Source organism: Cuculus canorus, chromosome 5 (genome assembly GCF_017976375.1).
Source record: "Cuculus canorus isolate bCucCan1 chromosome 5, bCucCan1.pri, whole genome shotgun sequence".
NCBI classification, from domain to species: Eukaryota; Metazoa; Chordata; class Aves; order Cuculiformes; family Cuculidae; genus Cuculus; species Cuculus canorus.
Window position 1 is genome coordinate 32,033,526 of NC_071405.1, and position 19,041 is coordinate 32,052,566.

General features: G+C 38.7%; 1 protein-coding gene across 3 annotated transcripts in view; it reads right to left on the minus strand.

Annotated features, from left to right (window-relative positions):
• Positions 1-6,064: 6,064 nt before the first annotated feature.
• MPPED2 (metallophosphoesterase domain containing 2) overlaps positions 6,065-19,041 on the minus strand; it is a 108,944-nt gene continuing 95,967 nt past the window's right edge. For all 3 annotated transcript variants that reach the window (XM_054068850.1, XM_054068853.1, XM_054068851.1), the window contains exons 5-7: positions 13,105-13,220; positions 10,590-10,703; positions 6,065-7,494 (exon numbers count right to left, since the gene is read on the minus strand). In XM_054068850.1, the coding sequence (XP_053924825.1) occupies positions 7,376-7,494; positions 10,590-10,703; positions 13,105-13,220 (349 nt within the window). In that variant the 3' untranslated portion in view covers positions 6,065-7,375. The remainder of the gene's footprint in view (positions 7,495-10,589; positions 10,704-13,104; positions 13,221-19,041) is intronic.

Here is a 19,041-nt window from a genome sequence, read left to right on the forward strand (position 1 = left end):
ATCTTTCTGTGCAGTGGGGAACCAAACAGCAGCAAGCTGTTCAGGAAACAAGGATTCAATCCCTAATTTGGCCACAGGGCACTGTTGTGACTTTGGCTGATTACCTTAATTTTTTTCTCAAGGCTCCTCCAAGACTAAAACCAGTAAAAACCAGTAAAAACCAGTAAAAGCACTATCCAGCACACTTACTGTGCTGGATACGGAACACCAAGTCAAGAGGGTCTTAACCTTGACTGGAGAGCCACTGCCATGGAAATGAGAGCCACAGCTTTTCGAATCAGGTATTTGCCTAGTCAGTTGTTTGCTGTATGGCATTATACTAAGAACTTTAAATTTTATCTGCAACTATCTCTACTGTGCTTAAGTCTAACTGTTAACTGTAGTAGTTCCAACGTAACACTGGAGAAACTTGTAAGATTTTTTGCATATAACAAGTCGCATATCGGGATTTTTTTATATAATTCTAGATACCATAAGGTGATGGAATTAAATGCCACCAAAGTGATGAAGTGTCCAATAGGACTTTTCAAATGTTCCTGGCAATGTAGAGATATCTGAAAGCCTGGCCTGAGTTTGATAATACAAACTCAAGTCAAAGATGAAAATAAACCACTTGAATTTCGTCCTAAACTGAAATAGCTATTGAATTTCAAAATTTTACATCTAGTATAATTGATTATGAATAATAACCCTATGTACTTTGAAGTTTTAAGCCTACAGTAAATCCAATAGCACTTTGTACTAGAAGTTGTTCTGTTGATCAGGAGACCTTAATCAATACAATTTAGTTCCTCTCAGGAACTGCCACTCACCCAGCCTGAGTTGGGCTTGAGCCAGATGGCTTGTAGTGTCAATATAATGCTCAAATATATTGCCTCCAAAACTCTCCAGATACCTCATAACACAAAGCCAATAACAATGTGGTGTTACTGACAGCTGTATTCTGTATCTTACAGTAACGTAAAGATTTTGTACCCGCTGCAGACATTTTAAAGAATCTGTGCTAGTAATCATCCTCAGAGAGTTTGAACTAAGCTAGTTTATCACTTATTTGCCTGCTGAAGAAAAAGAAAAGATGTGCTTTAACACTTTAAGATGACACACAAATCTCTGTGCCTAGCAGAGATTGCTTGTTCTGTTACCAAGAGCTTGGTATTACCGGTTTACTCTCCCTCTATGGATTAAAAATGCAGGAATTGGCTTTGTTTTGGTTTTCTGTCTAGCTGGAAGTCTCCCCTGTCACAAGGCAGGCTGTGCTCCAGGATCCTGGGATGATTTTTATAGCAGCAGCTTTGTTCTCAGGGTAACAAAAGAATTGATTTATCCATGTATTTGCTAAACAAAGCATACAAAAAGTGTTACTAAAGAGCTACAACACTGCTCATGGGTTGCAGATTCAGTTTAGTATCATCTTAAGTGAATCGGTCACTTTTCAATCTGTCAACTCAAAAATTTGACACCTTTTCTCCTACCTTTTCAGCATCCTGCCTCTTTACGCTCAGCCTTACACAGGAGATCCCTTGTTATGTGCGCAATGAGCTTCCAAACAAACCAGAGCCATGCTGACTTTGGGCAATACCTATACTGACAATAATCAACTCTTCCTCCAATTGCAGTGACTCTTATCAGCCAGAAAAAAAAAAAAAAATTGCTGAAATACATGACACTGAATGTTGAAAATACTTGTATACAGCATGAAAAAAATTGAACTTGTTGTGCTGTTCCTCTTGTAACAGTCCATCTGAAAGCCCTTGGCAACAGACTGACACGTTTGAGCTGCATTAACAGCAACAGTAGCACAAAAGTACATTTTAATGGGATTTGAGGAAAACTTAAGCCTTCTGGTTTATACTTTTAAGTCTATACTTTCAAGTCTACTTTCGAGTATTTTGTGGTTTAAGGACTCTTATTTAAATTCCTAGGACTCTTGCAGCCCTAACTCCTCAGTTCATCAAGTTGACAAGTCCTGTTGTACCACTGAGCCATCTACCCAGATAAATACAACTCATCGTTTGAGGAAGAGATGAATGTTAGCCATTAACTCAGTCATCCTACACTGAAGTACATGGTTTTGTCTGACCTCTCCCATGAATGTAAAACTCAGGTACAAAATAAGTGACTAAACTATATAATAAGAATTGCATGGAAATGCTGTCTAGAAGAAATGGAAGACTCCTCTATTCTATAACCAATAAAAGTCAAATTGAGCCCAGGGAAAACTTGCTGATAAAATTTTAGAGGATGTATCCTTACAGCCACATCATAAATTAATTTTTACTAAACTCGCTGGCTCAAGCCAGAGATTGTGGTATGGAAAACTATAACTAGGCAGGAAAAAAATAAATCTATATGGATGACTAAAAAATGATTGAATGCACTAAAACTCACTCAGACTTCTCTTGCGTTTTCTCTTTATTAGGCTGAGAGGAACTTAAGTTGAAAATGTTAAATCTGACTTTAGTCTTCCATGTTGCACTTAGGCTGTGCTCATTTCTTAGTTCCCTTCTTTGTGCTTCTGTAGGTCAGACAGTGCTTTGATAGTGGGGATGTTCTGCTAAAGTGCACAGGGTGTCTTGCAAGGGCTGACTGCTGACTTAGTTGTCCAGTCTGGGTCATAATGTGATTTTATCCTGAGTAGCAGGTGAATGTACATTAGAAACAATGATGGTATAAGAAAGATTGGTTAATGCAAATAATGAATCATTACAAGGAAGTTAGGATCTATCTCTCAAAGCAGAAGAAAACCAAAATACACTGCTTTATGTTGCAGGCTTTGTTCCATGCAGCTTTTACAACGCATTTCTCTTTCCAATAAGAAGTTATCAGGCTGGGCAGGGGCAATCAGGATCCCTGCCTGTCTATAACTGTTAGAAATTAAAAAGTTACTTTAAAAAAACAGCGAGGAGTAAAAAGAAAATTCCAGAAATGTCATTCAACCAGGTGTGGTCAAAAGCAAGGTCTCAAAGTCCTTGGGTCAATTTAACACAGAATAGAAGGTCTACAGAGTTTGGAAGTCTCCCTGTGACTTAAATTATAGATGATTTCCTGGAGTTTCCTTAATAAAATTTGTCTAGGGAGGAAATATTGGTGTCAGTGAAGGGAAAAAATCTGATTCACGGAAAATGGAAAAGAGAAAGGCAGCTTCAACCAGGAGCTAGCCATCAATCTATTTCTTAGACAGAGTCTTGGCAAAACCCATTCTCCTGGTAGAACTTGCCTGGAGTAGACCAGATTGATTTGACAGTCTCTTAGCCTAATAAATGCTTGACCCCGAGGTCTGCTGAATTCACTAAATTCACAATGCAAAGAGGATTGGGAACCAATCACCTCTTGGGAACATCCTGTTCTGCAGCCCTCCCCCGATAAAGGCCTTGACTGCTTTCAGCCTTATCGAGATGACTAGATGAAAGCTGCTCTCAGAAGAAGAAAGGTTAATCGACTACGCTGCTGTTAATCAATCACTTGGAAAGATTCAGCACTTACAATAGGTAGGTCCCTCTTTCTGCCAAGAGGTTCTTGCATGTTAACCAGGGACCATCTCCTCCAGTTTGAAGGATGAGTAATAGACATAAGCACAATCCAGATAGATGCCAGGCGCCTGATCCAAAGCCAGCTGAAGTCAATAGAAAGACTCCCAGTGAGTTCAATGGGCTTGGATCAGACCCCAGAGAAAGACTTATTATCCACGGTTTATTCTGCATATAGATATCGAACTACTTTTAGTAGTGAAGGATCCTGGAAAAGAAGCAGATTCATCACACTTTTGCCTCCCTGTGAAATCAAATTTCTTCAAATCAGTGCATTCCATTTACCCTGACTGTCAGATATGGCTGACATCCAGCAAAGGGAAATTACCTGCCTGTGACAGCAGACACACACGGATACATTTCAAAATCTCTAAAGAGTACGGAGAGAAAAAACACCAAACTCCTAACATTTTCCTGGCCTTTCTGAAATTGCCACTAGTCAAAGTGATGGCTTTCTCAGAAAAAGGAAAAGTGAGATAATTTTTGGAAGGACAAAGGAAAATTGAGGGAATAAAATGAAAAAGATCCTGCCACGGGGAAGAACAAGTTCAGTGCTGAACAACCAGTGGCTTTGCAAGGTGAAGCTGACAGAGCAAGAGGGGAAAAAAACCACAAAAGAAAATGCATGCTTAGAAACTTCCCCTGAGAATTAGGCTTTTCTCTAAATTAACAGCTGTATTCAGCACCAACATCAAGTGATGACAAAGCAGTGGCTATCCTTGATGCTCATTTAAATGCAAGTAGAGAATCTTAGGCTGTTGTTACAAATCCAGGCCTGCATATCCCAGAGAAGAACCACTTGATAATGCACCTGCTGCACCACACAACCAAAAAGACGGACAGTTGAAACCAAAATAGACACACCTTTAGGATATCTACAGCTACAAGCACCAGGTTTTAGTTTACTGCTGAGTCTAGCACAGACTTTGCTTCTTTAATGCATTGCTTCTAAGGCATTAACAGCCTTATTCAAGGCAGACTCCTGGCTGAACTTATGCCAGTCTTTACTCATCTAGCTCCATCTGCTGCCAGAAGGCTTCAGGCTGCTCAAATCCTGGAACAAAGCTGCTGGCTTAACATTTATGCTTTTTCACTTTTATCCCCTTTTCACTAGAGGCAGATACCTGAAGTGGAGAATGACAGTGGAGAATGTATCTGTCCTACTTAGTGAAGATGTGCCAGGTCCTTCAGAAGGCCAGAGAGCAATCCAGATACAACAGCTAGTGTCTGCTCTTCTGAAGTGCATGGCACTACAAAGCATCCCAGGCAGTGGATATTTTCTCCTTATGCAGTGACAACAAGCAATAGATCAGTGAATGAGAATATCTAAGGTGCTCTATATATATGCTTTCTATGGCCTCCACAAAAACGCTTTATCTGATCAACTTCTTAAATGTAGCCACGTTCTTTGCCAATAAACAGCTGTGGTTGCCCAAACTATTTTCATTGTCTTCTCATCGCTGGCTGAAAACAGCCCCACAAGAAAGATCCTGCCTCTACATCCAAAAGGAAGGACTGGTATTTAGTGACTTTTTTACCTTTGGCTCAATGCATAAAATAAGCAATATTGCAAGCAAAGCAGGACAAATACCATTAAAGACTGAAGGTGCCTGGGTATTCCATAAGGGAACCTGACAAGAAATTCCACATAAAAACCAAGAACTAGATTTAAAAGAGAAGCCTTCTTCCCGGAACAGACTTTAGTATATCAGCCTTATGAATCTGAAAATTTCAGCCTAAGTCCATACTTACACGTAATGCACATTCTAAGTAGCTCTCTGCTCTAAGAGCCTAAAATCTGTTGTCTATAACCTTTGCATCAAAATAAGTTAACAACCTGCTAAGATAAATGGGGATACTGTGGGTTTCCAGGTCTTGCGTTGTGTAACTGCAGCTGCAAATTCATGAAAACAATGCCTTACCTTCTCACGTTTGAAACTGGATTTTCACAGCCATATTTTGAACAGGATTCTGTTATTATATAGTGCATTGCACAAAACAAGTAGGTCCTGTTGCGTTTGCCACACTGCTGGCATACACTGAACCATACTCCCCTGCAGTTCTCTTGCCAGTGGTGGATTCCGCTGGAGCCACAAAACTGAGAAGAGATGCAGATAAAATTGATATATTTCATCTTTGACTATTCATTTCTTAACCCATAGTGGATGAGCATGAGGTACCTGCAGTTTTTTACTAATGACTAAGTGAGGAAATACAAAGGTTACTGCCTAATTGATTTTTCCTCATGTCATCTGGAATAGCATCCTATAAGGCCTAACTGCACAAACTTTGTTGCACTGAATTATAAGATCTGAAGACAAAATCTTTTGTCTCTAAAAGGAATGGGAAGATGGATGGCAGAGAAATGGAAGGAGAAGTCCAAGTGCTTTATCTGACCTCCTGTGAATGGTAAACAATAAAAATTTAATGAGAAATAGAAAAGTCCTTACTTACCTATATCACTGCCCCCAAACTGTTAATGCCACAGAAAAATGCAAAATTCCCTTAAACCACATATTTAAAAATCTTGCAATTTTATTTGCATATAAAGGCCGCTAGATATAATATCACAATAAATTTAAAGAAACAACTGCTTTTCTAAATTCCATTAACAAGGTAACATAAAACAGAACAAAGCTCAATAGCATTTACAGTGGTAGAACAGAAGTAACTATCAATATTTTGTGCTAGCGAGATTGCATTTACACACAGTGCAAAATAAGAAAAAGGAAATAAAAAGACAAGAAGGATATTTAAATATAAAGGACAACTAAGCCTTATTTTAGTTAGGCTTGATTGTATCCATTTGACTCTATACATGCCTGAACTACGATACAAGATTTAACTCGGGCTCTTGAAGGCCTTGAGCACTTGGAAAATGTGTCACATCCTTCATAATTTAGATGTGCTGTACAGCATAATTTTGTAGATGCTATACTGGCAATATTAAATCCTAGCTTAGTTATAATGCACAAAAAATACATATATATATAAATTCATATTTAAAAGGAGTCCGCATTTACATTTTTTTACTGCATGAAATACCTGCTCTTTGCAGCTTTCACCCCCAGTCTTTTAAAGCTAAAATAATTTAAGAACAAACAATACAAGGCAGATATCACATACAGACTGTGACTATCTGTACCAGTCTTTAACGTATAAAGCAAGTAGAGACAAACAACTGAGAAGTCTATTCTCCCCTTGCTGCATTCTACCGTTTATAGAAACAAGTTGCAGTACATGCACACATATCAAGAGGTAAATGGACCCCAGACCATTGTTTGTGCCACTAAAAAAATATGATGTAAATGGAGATGTAAAGCTAACATTTAGATCTAGGGAAAAGACACTTTAAAACCCCAACAATAACATAAGTTGTGCAAATTTGAGTGTTTTTAAATGCTGCCTATTTTTTAGCTTATAATATAATATTAAAATAAGGTCTCTCACTTATTAAAAGAAAGCTTGGCTGTCCTTTTGAGAACACTATAACAATTTACAATGGCAAATTTATTGGAAAAGAAAATTCATTTTACAAATTCACAATGCTTTATCAATTTAAAATGAATGCTGCATTTCCAAAAAGCACAACCTCTAACTTCTCTTCTTGTTTTTTTTTGTACCAGCAATTTACAAAAAAAACCCCGAAAGAAAACAAAACCCTACCCCAAAAAAACACCCCCCAAAAATCAACCCCAAACACACCCCAAAACAAAAACCCCACAGTCCCCCAAAATTCTCATCCACCTCCCCCAATTTAGAAATAAACATGGTACAGTATGCAAGTTTTATAATTAGAAAATGGCAGTTTATCGACCTTCCCCCAGTTCCAAATGTGCAGTAGTGCTTCATGATCCTTGAGGGGTTGGGAGGTCAAATATAATTGGAGGGTTGGTTGGTTGAAAGCTGACTGTACACGTTGAAGCATTGATGTACGTTGTGTAACCGTCTGTCATAATGCCATAACCTGTAGGGAGAATGTGTCACACTTACTGTAACATAAACAAACAATACTGCCCATGGGCAGCCACACTGAAAGCTTGTTGTGGGATCAGTGCTTTGGAATAAAATTAAATTAATCCCTTCAAAATGACACAAGCTCTTAAAAGTTGAGCCAAATACTTGATTGAAAAAAATACAATGAAATAAGAACTGATGCTTTTGTTTTACGTACAAACTTTTTTCCCTCATGGATAACCCTGTTGCAATCAGATACAACAGAAACAGAGACAAAGCCACACATACTTCTCCCATTTACTTAATCAGTGAGATGTAGTTTGCATGTATGTCGTAAGAAAAAGACCAAACAGGAGCAAAAGATTTAGAAGTAACTTTGGGTTTGCCTACAAAACCCCAACTCTGGACAATGAACTGAACCCAATAAGCTTTCCTCATCCTAGCTATTTTCCTTTTCCCCTTTTTTCTAGGGGTGCACCATCCCTGGAGGTGTTTAAGGCCATGCTGCATGAGGCTATGAGCAACCTGATCTAGTGGAAAGTGTCACTCCATGGTTGGAGCTAGATGATCTTTACTAGATGATCTGGTCTTTCAACCCAAACCATGCATGAGTCTATGATCCAGTTCCTCATCACAGAACTCTCAAGCTGGTGTTCACGGTCAGAAACTCATTAACAGGTTAAAAATATATACACATAAATATTTACTTTATTTTATATATGTTATCTACCAGTGAAAATCATGACTACAGCAAGGAAATCTCCTGCTATAAACACAACAGAGCACTGGAAGTCAATGTATGACCCCAGCTTAAACAGAACATTGAGGTGAAGGCTAGGTAGATGACTGCTTTTCATGATGAATGAATTCTTATAAGTCATTCAAAATAAAGAAGCTCGAAGAAGCAAATATTAATCCCGTGTTTTTTGGAATGCCAAGGACTTTAACCGCTTAGCAACACTGTGGCATAATTTTCAGGATGATGAAGACTGTTCTTGACCTTCTGAATATCTGATCAGCAATACTTATGTTCAGAATGTGTCTGAGGAACTAGCAGCAATGCCATTTCTCTGCTGGCCTCTTCTCTCCCACTTGCCACACAAGAATAGGACATAACAGAGGATTGTGCAGTCCAGTAAATTTGGGCAAGTGGATGAAACTACAGCAACCCATGAACAGAGTCACACCTAAGCGTTCATTCATTTGCCATTGTTTTCAGCTGGCATCCACAGAAAGCTAACAAAGAAGCTAGAAAAAAATCTAGGAAGAATTTGGTACTTTTTTCAAAACAAAAAAGTATTAGAGTTTCATGGAGGAAGAGAACTTCCCGTTGCTAACCCACAGGGGCAAAATGCTTTTCTTTTAAACTATTATGATACAGTACAGATCACTGCTGACTGAAAGCTAAGATAAATACAGCTACCCACAGTGTCTATCAGAAAGAATAATCACTTCAGAATTGCTTCACTGTCCGCCTGCAATACTTCATTTATTTAGACTAGCAATTTTGATTTAGATGATCTCATGGTGGGAAAAACCTTGTTTGTGGTTGTTTGTGCTTATCAACCAGGAAAAAAATCCGCATCACCAAAATGTGTGTATAGCCTCTGCTGACTTAATGGAATGTGGTGTATGTTCATCTCAGCTGGAGTTGGATGAGAATTAATTGCACCGCAAGATAATGTTCTTAACACATGGCTATTTCTTTCTGTACTGAAATAAGCTGTTCTTATGTCTTCTGCATAAGCACTAAACAAGTTTTTAACTTTTTGCTAGCTGTGTTCTAAGAATGTCTTTGAATGTTCACTTTTAACATGTACTAGCATCTTTTCTATGAGATTTAAAGCTTAGGTGCTGCACATGGTTCCTCAATGCTTTCTCATAATAATGATCTTATACGCTAAAATACTTTCCTCACCCATTACTTAACACTCTAACAAACAGAAGTTTTGTCATCCAGTGTGTTTGCAAAGGCTGTAGACAATTTACATGTTTTAGCTGGAGGTCCCGCTGTATTAACTTATTCTTAGTATGCAAGGATTAATATTTATACAAAATATCCAATCTTTTCCTAGGTGCACTAAAAGACTGCTATTCATACCACTGTATAATCATGTCAGTATTTCCACCATGAACCCTTTGTTTACAGACACCGGGCATGAAACTCATTGAAGTAGCAAGGGCTTCGGAAAAACCAACACCACTAGTTGAGAAAGCTGTCCTTTTTAATTTTTTTTTCTTTTATGAAGTCCTCCAAATCTTTAAGCCTACAGAGAACCTAATTAGAGTCAATGGAGAAATCTCCAGAGGGGACAATATAAAGTATTTAATGTATAATTTTGAGTTCTAGGGTCACAGTCTTACACTCTCTCTCAGGCAGAACTCCTACTGTTTGTCTCAAAGCCATATGAAAGCACAAAATTGTATTAAATATTTAAGTATCTCCAAAATGGATTTAATCTCTCAGCCTCTTACACTGCCACAAACTGAGCTCATTGTTTCTGAAGCTTTACACTCTGCAGAACCTTGTGGGGAAATCTCTCTTCTAAAATATGAGACTACTGGAAGGTAACATACACAGTACAAACTGTATTACAGGACACTTTTAGAAATGCATGCAAAGTGAGTTCTGGCAATCTCTCCTCCTGATGTCTGATTCAAGATGCCCTCCTTTCTGCTTTTCCTTAAACAGTGAGGGAGGTGAGCTGAGATAGTAAGTTGTCTTCAATTTTTTTTTTCCTAGCACATTTCTTGGCTCCTGTACTTGGAATAATGGGGATAATTTTCATTTTGGCTTGCAGGGGTGGGGAATCTCATCTGTTACTCTAACCAAGTTTGTCAAAATTTGAATTGCTTTCAAATAACCTGTACAGAACAACCTTTGCGCAGTGAAACATGTAGGTGGCGAAATGTAGCACACGTTCCTGAAACAGTCTGTTTTAATTCTGGCATAAATTTACAAAGTGCTGTGCATGCCATCACTTCCCTCAATTCCCTCTCTACTTTAGTCCAACATGCCATTATCCATCCTCTGCAATACACCATTGAAATGTGCTCCTTTGACATCAGCCTGAGACCTAAGAGGGGAGTAGTGCTGCTCCTTACCTTCATGAATCCCACCGAAGACGTGGAGTTTGGGCCTTACTCGCCTCTGCACCGTGTTCAACAGTTCCACACAACCCACTCTCTGCAGCTCCTTTGGAACCCAGTCTCGAAAACCTGAAGACAAAATGCAATCAATACTATTAATTTTCTCTGTTCGGGTAAAGTTTCACCTAGTCTTTCAGGAAGTCATAATTCATAGAAGGTTTATTACATTATTTGTAGTCATAACCTCTCCATTAAAACACACAAAGGCTTTTAAGAAATGTTTCACTGTCACTTTGTCTTCCTTAAGATTTCCTTCCTCCACCTTCATTAATATTTTTCTGGGTGTGATTTGTATTTAAAACTATAGGTTTAAACTCACCTTCCACCTTGAAACCCTGGGACATTTATTCCCGGCACTGCTGCAGATTTTTATTCCCCCTCCCCTGGCTCTTACAGCACGTAGCTTCCCAAGCTAGCTAGGTGGTTACTCTCCAAATAAAGCACTTTGGGAAGATCAGCTCACCTACAGCCCAATACCTCTGCCACTCAAAAGATTTAAAATACAGTCTCCCACAACTTCCAGAGGACCACGGTCTGCAAATGTCCTGGTGCTTCTGAGTCCCTGGTCACCAACAACAGGCAATGCAGCAAAGTAGCTTTTAACAAGCTACCACTAATTGTCCACATTGCCATTCAGTCCTACAGATAATATGGAAAAATGCACAAAACTTGACATCAGCTATTATAGGTAAGTCTGCTGCCTGGACTAGCACTGGTTAGGATCACTAGGGCAAGATGAGCGAGGAGTAAAAGGGAAGTCAAGAGCCACATCCAAATAAGCACCATTCTTCTGACTTAAAAGTAGTTACATTCTGTGCCAAGTTTATCCTGGGTAGTAAAAACATGTTGTGACAGGAACTTGACTGAATTTTGGAGAGAAGAAAAGAGTCCAGTTACAGTTCTACCTCCTTTAATATCATGTAATTTAAAAAGCAGCAGTTTGTCAATATTATCATGCAGGCTGAGACATAGATCCTCCTTGTTTCAGGCACAGTACTAGAACCTAATCTGCACCTGTAGTTATAATACAGGGTCAACCTTTTGAAACTGAACTTCTTATCTCTATCAAATCCGAAATTTAAGTACACTTATTCAATTAAAGCACTCATTAGTGTCTGCAGCATCACAATATTTCTTTATGAACCCTCAGAGCACATGGATTAGCAACCCATTTAAAATAGCACCCATGAAACATTATAAACATGCTTGTGCAGTTTTTTGCTTCTTCAGGAAAATAAACAGATTAAAAGAGTGCCATTCTAAGCACTTTTCAACATCCAGTACGCTTCACTTTCAGTGGATGGTGTATCTCTGCTTTATCAATGCAGCACGTGCTGGTTGATCTAGTAAAATTAAACAGAATTTGCAGATCATCTTATAACATGCTTTAAGTAGTATTAAAAGAGTAACAATGCTATAAAAGAGCAGTAAGTACATCGCTGGTCAAAACTTTCTGTAATTCTGCACATCTGACCCTTTATATTTCAAAAGCTTACTAATTCCTTACAAAAATCACAGTCTACTAACAATAAGGGTACTGTAAAAGAGACTGACACTCTTTCTTATAAGGGCAGATGCTCAGCTGTATGGTCCTACACTGCTTGCCACTCGTCTTAGAGGAAAGCAGTACACAATAATGTGACTCTATCTTGGGGGGTATTTTCTTGATAGGGAAAACCAGTAAGAATTTTCATATTATTTTAGTGTGGACTTTAATTACTTTAGATATGCCAAAACTGAACACCCCTGCCTCTGCTGAATGGTCATCTTAGTGTCTTTTTGAGATCACCAAAACTTAGGCTAGAACTAAGAATTAAAGAGGGGATCAGTGAATTGCTTTCATTTACAAGACGTGCAAATTTTAACTAAAGAGAAAACCTCAACTACTTAATGAAAAAACAAATTATACATTCATATACTTGTGCTTGCCTGTCATTAGTTTGAGTAAGGAATTATCATCTGAGATCACAATTCTATTCCTTCACAAATTTGTCATTAAAAGTACTGTTACATATTCTAACTTTACAAGGACATTCTCAAGGAGAATATCTGACTACATACTCCTGAACTCCTGACTGCGTAGTTTAAAACCTTAAGAAAACATGTTATTGTAGTGGAAAATATTTTAAACTACAATCTCTGAAAAATCATATGGGATTGGAAACTGTTTTGTCAGATGAATACTGTCTTTAAATAAAATATCAACATATAATGGCTATGGAGTCAGATATTTGATCTTCCCTAGCTTGAGTTTAACAAAAAAACCCCAGTTTTTAATAAGAAAACAGCTGAAAGCTCAACAGATCTGCTAAGCCAATAATCACTTCACACTTCATCCAAAATGGCTTTTTAATTCAGAGTTTTGAAATAGGGTGTGATCACGGTATAGCTTATAGTACTATTAATTTTTGCTTATTTTGAAAGTAAAATTCTCATGCAAAAAATCACACACAGCTTTTGTTTCACTTACCAAGGGGAGGTCCATGTGTCATTAGTATATCAATTCCCTCAGGAATAAGGTTCCACTTGTCTAGCAAAGACTGACCTCTGGGTAGGTTAAAGCCCCATCCATTAAACCACGGTGTCCTTTGGGGAAAATAAAATGAACTGTATCAGTGTCATACAAAGATCTCTTCCCTTTTCCCATTTTTCTGAATAAAAATAATTTCTGTGCTTCAGAGACTACTGACAGACAGCTTTTGTCAAGGGGATGTCTTAAAACAAACTGGTTCACATACAGACATACACTAATCTGGATGTTTGAATACAGATTAATATCCTATGCCTTTCTTATACTTTAAGAGTATTCAGCCCTGCAGGTATTTATTTACCCACCAGAGAAAGGGGGAAGAAAGTTAAACCAACACAGTCTAAATCTAATATGTTTTTTTCAATATTTGGGAATTTTCAGACAGAACTCTTGCCTCATGTTACCTATCAAACTAAACAAAAATCTAAGAAGTTTTTTCTCACAGCCCAAGGCAGCTGGTGAGTAACAGTTCAACCCGAAAGGTGTGTGGTGCAGCGGTTATAAGCATCACCTGTACTACAGTGTTTCCCTAAACTCAAACTTGTTCTTCTAGCACTTTTAATATCGGAACATTGTCACATAAGTTGGTTTAGAACTCCTGAGCTTCCTAGAGGTCTTGATCACACCATGTTTGGATGCATAACGACTTTTAAAACAAATCTTATAACTTAAAATTCATATAGTATTTCTTAAGGAAACCTGAGATCCTCAGACTCCTCCACCATAGCAGAGCATTGTTCTAAGACATTAGTTTATCCATCAACCCAAGAATGTAGTGATGAAAGGTGGACCATTTATGAGTACTTTTTGTATAATAGCCAAATTGAATAATTTCGATGCAGGTGTATTATAAGAAAGCCTTTCCTTATCACGGAGGTTCACAGAACAATTGTTCTGAAGAGATAATGTAATATGTATGCCTGTTACTAACAATTTTTTATGCAGTTGTTAGAACTGTACTAATTTTAAGAGCTTTCATCCACACCTGTGTTTCCTAGAGCTCAAGCAACAAATTTAGACTGGACTGTTTCATCTTCTAGGTAGGATACTCCTGTCCTACCCCTAGGCATTTGGGACCATCTTTCTGAGAGCTCAAGCTACTCCTGCAGTCTTCTGTGTACTGCAGTTCTAAAAATAAAACCTAAAAATTTAGGGCAAAAAAACAACCCCAAACCAACTGTAAAGAAAAACAAACTTGTTAAAATGAGAGAGATCATTAAGTGTCTTACATCATTTCTGTATGTAATCTGCCTCCTGCACCCTTTAAATTATGCATATTTTCAACCTCAAATATGCATTTAAGTGGAAATTTCCTGCTGAGATTACATCTCTTTCTCCTTTGTTTTTTTTAAACTGAAGTATTATGTTTTCCAGAAATGACAATTTGACCAGTGAAGAGTATACACAGTCATATGTATGGTCTAAATTCCTGACGATCGGCAGTACTGAAAACAGCAGGCACTGCTAATAGAGGAGCAGGAAGGTCACTGGTGTCTTAGTAACAAATAATAGACATATCCCATGCCGTCCTACTGAACTAATTCTTATACTACACACATATAGGAACTTGTTCAACCTAGCAGATTTTCTGGATGCTGGATGAAGGCTAACAAGATAGCAAAATCAGATATTAGTTAAACATTTTATGTAAGTTATGGGTTCCTCATGTGCACAACAATGAAACGTCACTTTTCACTGCTGGCTTACTCTACACCCACTGAAACATTTAGAAAAATTCATGTGTTATAAAGTAAGGTCAGAGTACCTCACAGGAGGTTGGTAGTCCATGAATTAAAACTGAAGCATCTGTCTTAGCTTTAGCTAAATCACAAGTGTTTCTGCTTTTCTAAGACTGACCTTTCTGAAATACTTATCTAAATTTCCTATAATGTTCCTAGGCTTTAACATATCAAGATTATCATAACCTTCAGGGCTGCAGTTAAAAGGTAAAATATGGTTTGGCTAAACATTCAGCTGCTTAAAGAAACAAATACACAGGCATAGGTTGAACTTTTCACTGTCAATTAATGATTCTTTCCCCACTTGCCTTTCTCCTGCAGATAATACTGTAGTTATTACACCATAGTTAAACCTGAAACATGAAACCACATCTGTGATCTCTTTGGAGCTCTTTGGAGACTGCAACCACAGAAAAAGCTGGATTTGTCTGCAGGTTTTTTATTTTATTTTCTTCTGAAGCACTGTGGGAGGAGGAGGAGGGGAACCTGAGCTCCAATATATTCCTCATTCACCAGCCTCTGTAATTAGCTGTGACTAACAGGCACCACATGGGAATCCACTTGTAAGAAAACTTTCAAGAAACCTTCCCCATTATGCAGCATGTGCACAATAAAACACGGTCAAGTTCTTCTCTAATATACTAAATATTTTCATACAAAATGAATAAATCAAGGAGAAGAACGGGCATGACTGGAAGAACACCTGGATTACAGATTTAGGTTTCAGGCATTAAAACCTGAACGTGCATTGCAGATTCACTGCACCCTGACTAGGCAAACCTAGAGCTGTCGAACCCTGTGTCTCAGAGGTGGTTTGACCCTCATCAGAAAAGCCAAGAGGAAAGAGTATGTGTTCAGAACACCACCAGGAAGAAAAGCAGCTTTATGGCACAGATTCAGGTTTAGATGAGATCAGAAGGAAGGTCATCGGATGTTTGTGCTAGGCTGTGTTGCAGTGCAGACAAAACAGAGATGCGCCGAGAATCCCATGAGGGGACAGATGAATAGCTGGTTACCCCCAGCAAAATTTAAATATGTGTGGGGATGACAAAGCCTGCACAGCAGGCAGGTAGCATCCTATCAAGGGATGTCGGATAGGGATCTTTCACTCCTGTTAGTGCTCCCTTTTGCATACGTAAAAACAGACTCACTCTCAACTTCTAAAGAATATAAAGGAAAAGAATTGTGTGCATAGTTACATTCCTTCAGCAACATATTTTCAATCAGATGACTTACTGAGAGAAACCACCTTATATATAGGAAGAGACATCTATAATGAACTTTGGCTGCACCCACCTGTGGTAAGTTGCAATCAACTACAAATAATTAGTAAAGGCTACTTAGTCACTAGTAACCCTATTTAAGATCTGATTTTTCTTTCCTATGAAGTTCTAAGTAAAAGACTTCAGTTAATTCCTAAAACCATTATAGTATACTTCATTTTGAACTAGCTTGCAAGAAAAGAACGCTATCAGCTGTTGAATAATGCCACAGGGGAGGCCACAGGGGTAAGTAATAAGAGATTACAAATGATTTTGTCATTTTATGTTTGATGGACCAGAACACTTCCTCATACCCGATGCATAGCATGATGTGGGTCCTGCTTACCCAGTGTATCGGCCCGTGTCTGGGAAAACCTAATCGAGCCCCTGCTCATCAGGAACCACGTTGCATTTCACAGCATCCTTCACATGCCATCAAACCGTCATGATAATTCTTGATCCTCAGCTCACCTGACAGCTCAACCCTCCTCTGACTGCAAAGCTTCCTTATCATTTAGGGATAGCAGTTACGCTGGCACCAGATGTGACACAGGGAATATCCTCATCAAAGGCAGACACCTGGCCTATCGTTACTCTCTTCAGTTCTTCATTTCTATGCAAGAATCCCCAAAGATCCCCTTCCACCTGGCATCTTGGAAGTTACAATTTTTGGTAATTAAAATAATGCTTATGCAGTAGGCTGCATATTATCTTCACTCCTTGTGCTGCAGGAGACGCAGACATCACTTGACATAATACCAAGAAGGAGGGGATCTTAAGCTGCATGACAAAACTCACTTTCCCTTTGCAGGTGCATTGGGAGAACCCCCTGACAAGACACACAAATCCATCTGCTTTTAGAGGCAGTGCACTGCCTCTTGAGCATCTCTCTTCTTCCAAGTAATATTGCAGTTTTACTATTTTACTATTGCATTTAAAAAAGCCCCAACAACAACAACAACAACAAAAAGCAAGCACCGTTAAGAAGCATTATTTTGTGGCACAAAATCACAACTGCTCCATGGCGTGTACACCTCACAAGTGATACTGTCACATGGGGAAACAAGTGACGCAAGGCCATGTCGCAGTTCATCCAGATGATACAGGAATTTCAACTCCTTCTGGAGCTCAAACATTTTTAAAGGATGGCATCTCCTACTATCTGCTTTCATCTTTCTCTGTCTTGTTAATTTAATTACTTGATCCTTAAAGTTCAATACTCAAAAGGCAAATGTACAATGAGACCCTCCAGTTACAAGTTTTGCTTTCACCTTCACCAGTAAATCCTTTTATTTAAATAGTTACTTCTAAACAGGATTAGAAAAAATAAATTATCTCACTGTTTTTTAATCTCATTTATTCATTCATTTTTAAGGCTACTGTTTTAGAAAACCTTCAGTTTTATCCTTAATACAATGAGTAAAGCGCACAGTAGACAAAAATCTCAGTCTGTTTCCTTCCACAGGACAGCAGCCAAGGCGATGTCTAAAAGGCATTACGCAATTATTAACAATAATGAAATGCTCTTTATTTTTGTCAGCCTTCAAAGACCTGGCTTATGAGGGAGACATTTCCCTTAATAAAACAAAAACAGTAGGACAGGACACTGATGTGCACTCCAAGACTTGTTCTGTTACCAGACTGACCTACAAGCACATCCTCGAAGTATCTGTTACAGTGATGGCCGAAAGCTGCAGCAGTGCAGCAGACTAGCACAGAACAAACAGCAAAGGGGGAAAAAAGAGTGACCTTTGTGCGCAGCAAAGAAAAGCCTTTCAATCCTCCTGCCTCCACCCTGAACGCCGTGCACAAATGTTTGTCAGGGCAGAGCCACGCACACGTGTCCATCTCCATTCAGTCAATGCAGAGCGTGCCTAGCGGGAATACACAAAAAAGGATTGTAGTGTGGGGTGAGGGAGAAGGGGGAAGGAGGAGAGCATGTGTAATCATGGAAACAAAAGGCTGAGTAGGGCAAGTGCATAATGTATTAAGGAAGCACATTTTACAAGATAAGCTCTTACTTATAGTGAATATTCAAATGCTTGTTCATAATGTAACAGCAACCAGGAAATCTTAAAGGCTAAATGGTTTCCTAAACGTGCTCATTATATGCAATGTTGGGATATCAGTAGAAGGCATAGTCTGGTGGCTCGAGCTGTATTTCATTCCCACCGGCATTTACCTGCTGCCTCAGTGTCCCACTTAGAAACCAAAAGAAGCATCATGGGGTCTGGATCCTTGGGACTTTGCTTATTCTGCATCTTTACAGATGCAGAAACAGATGAAGCTCTCAGAAAAGTGGGTTACCAGTACTGTGATTATGTTAGCCATGTTGCTGCATTTATCTGCTTATTACTGACCTGCAGAAAAGGCAGGGAGTCTCTAAAATATAGTTCTGCTATTTTTACTGTTACCAAAACGTGAACCCTCAACAGTTGCTGGTATTTAGGGTTAGGGCTTTTTGCAGGTCTTAATGCTCTCTTTCAACTTACTACAGCATCTAAATACTGGTTGTCTGTCTAAATGAGAAAACATTAGAGAAACGCAACCCCCACCCATGCAAGGTTTGGAGAGAGAGCACACAGGTTGCCTTTTCTCTACAAAACAGTCCTTCACAATAAGAAGTTACAGCAATCACCTCATCACCACAAGCTATTCCAACCTGGTATACTTCTTGAACCAACCTGTCCTCAATTCTTCCTCAGACTGTACAAACTGTTCAATGGAGGTTTTAGCCCAGGCTCCCATCAGAGACCCATGCTTAGATCTCTGAGAGGTACGAAACAAAAGGTCAGGACCTCAGCTGCTGTCATCTAACCTGTTCTATGGATATGTTGTTCCAAGGACAGATATAGAAGTAAATGAAGCTTTCCGCA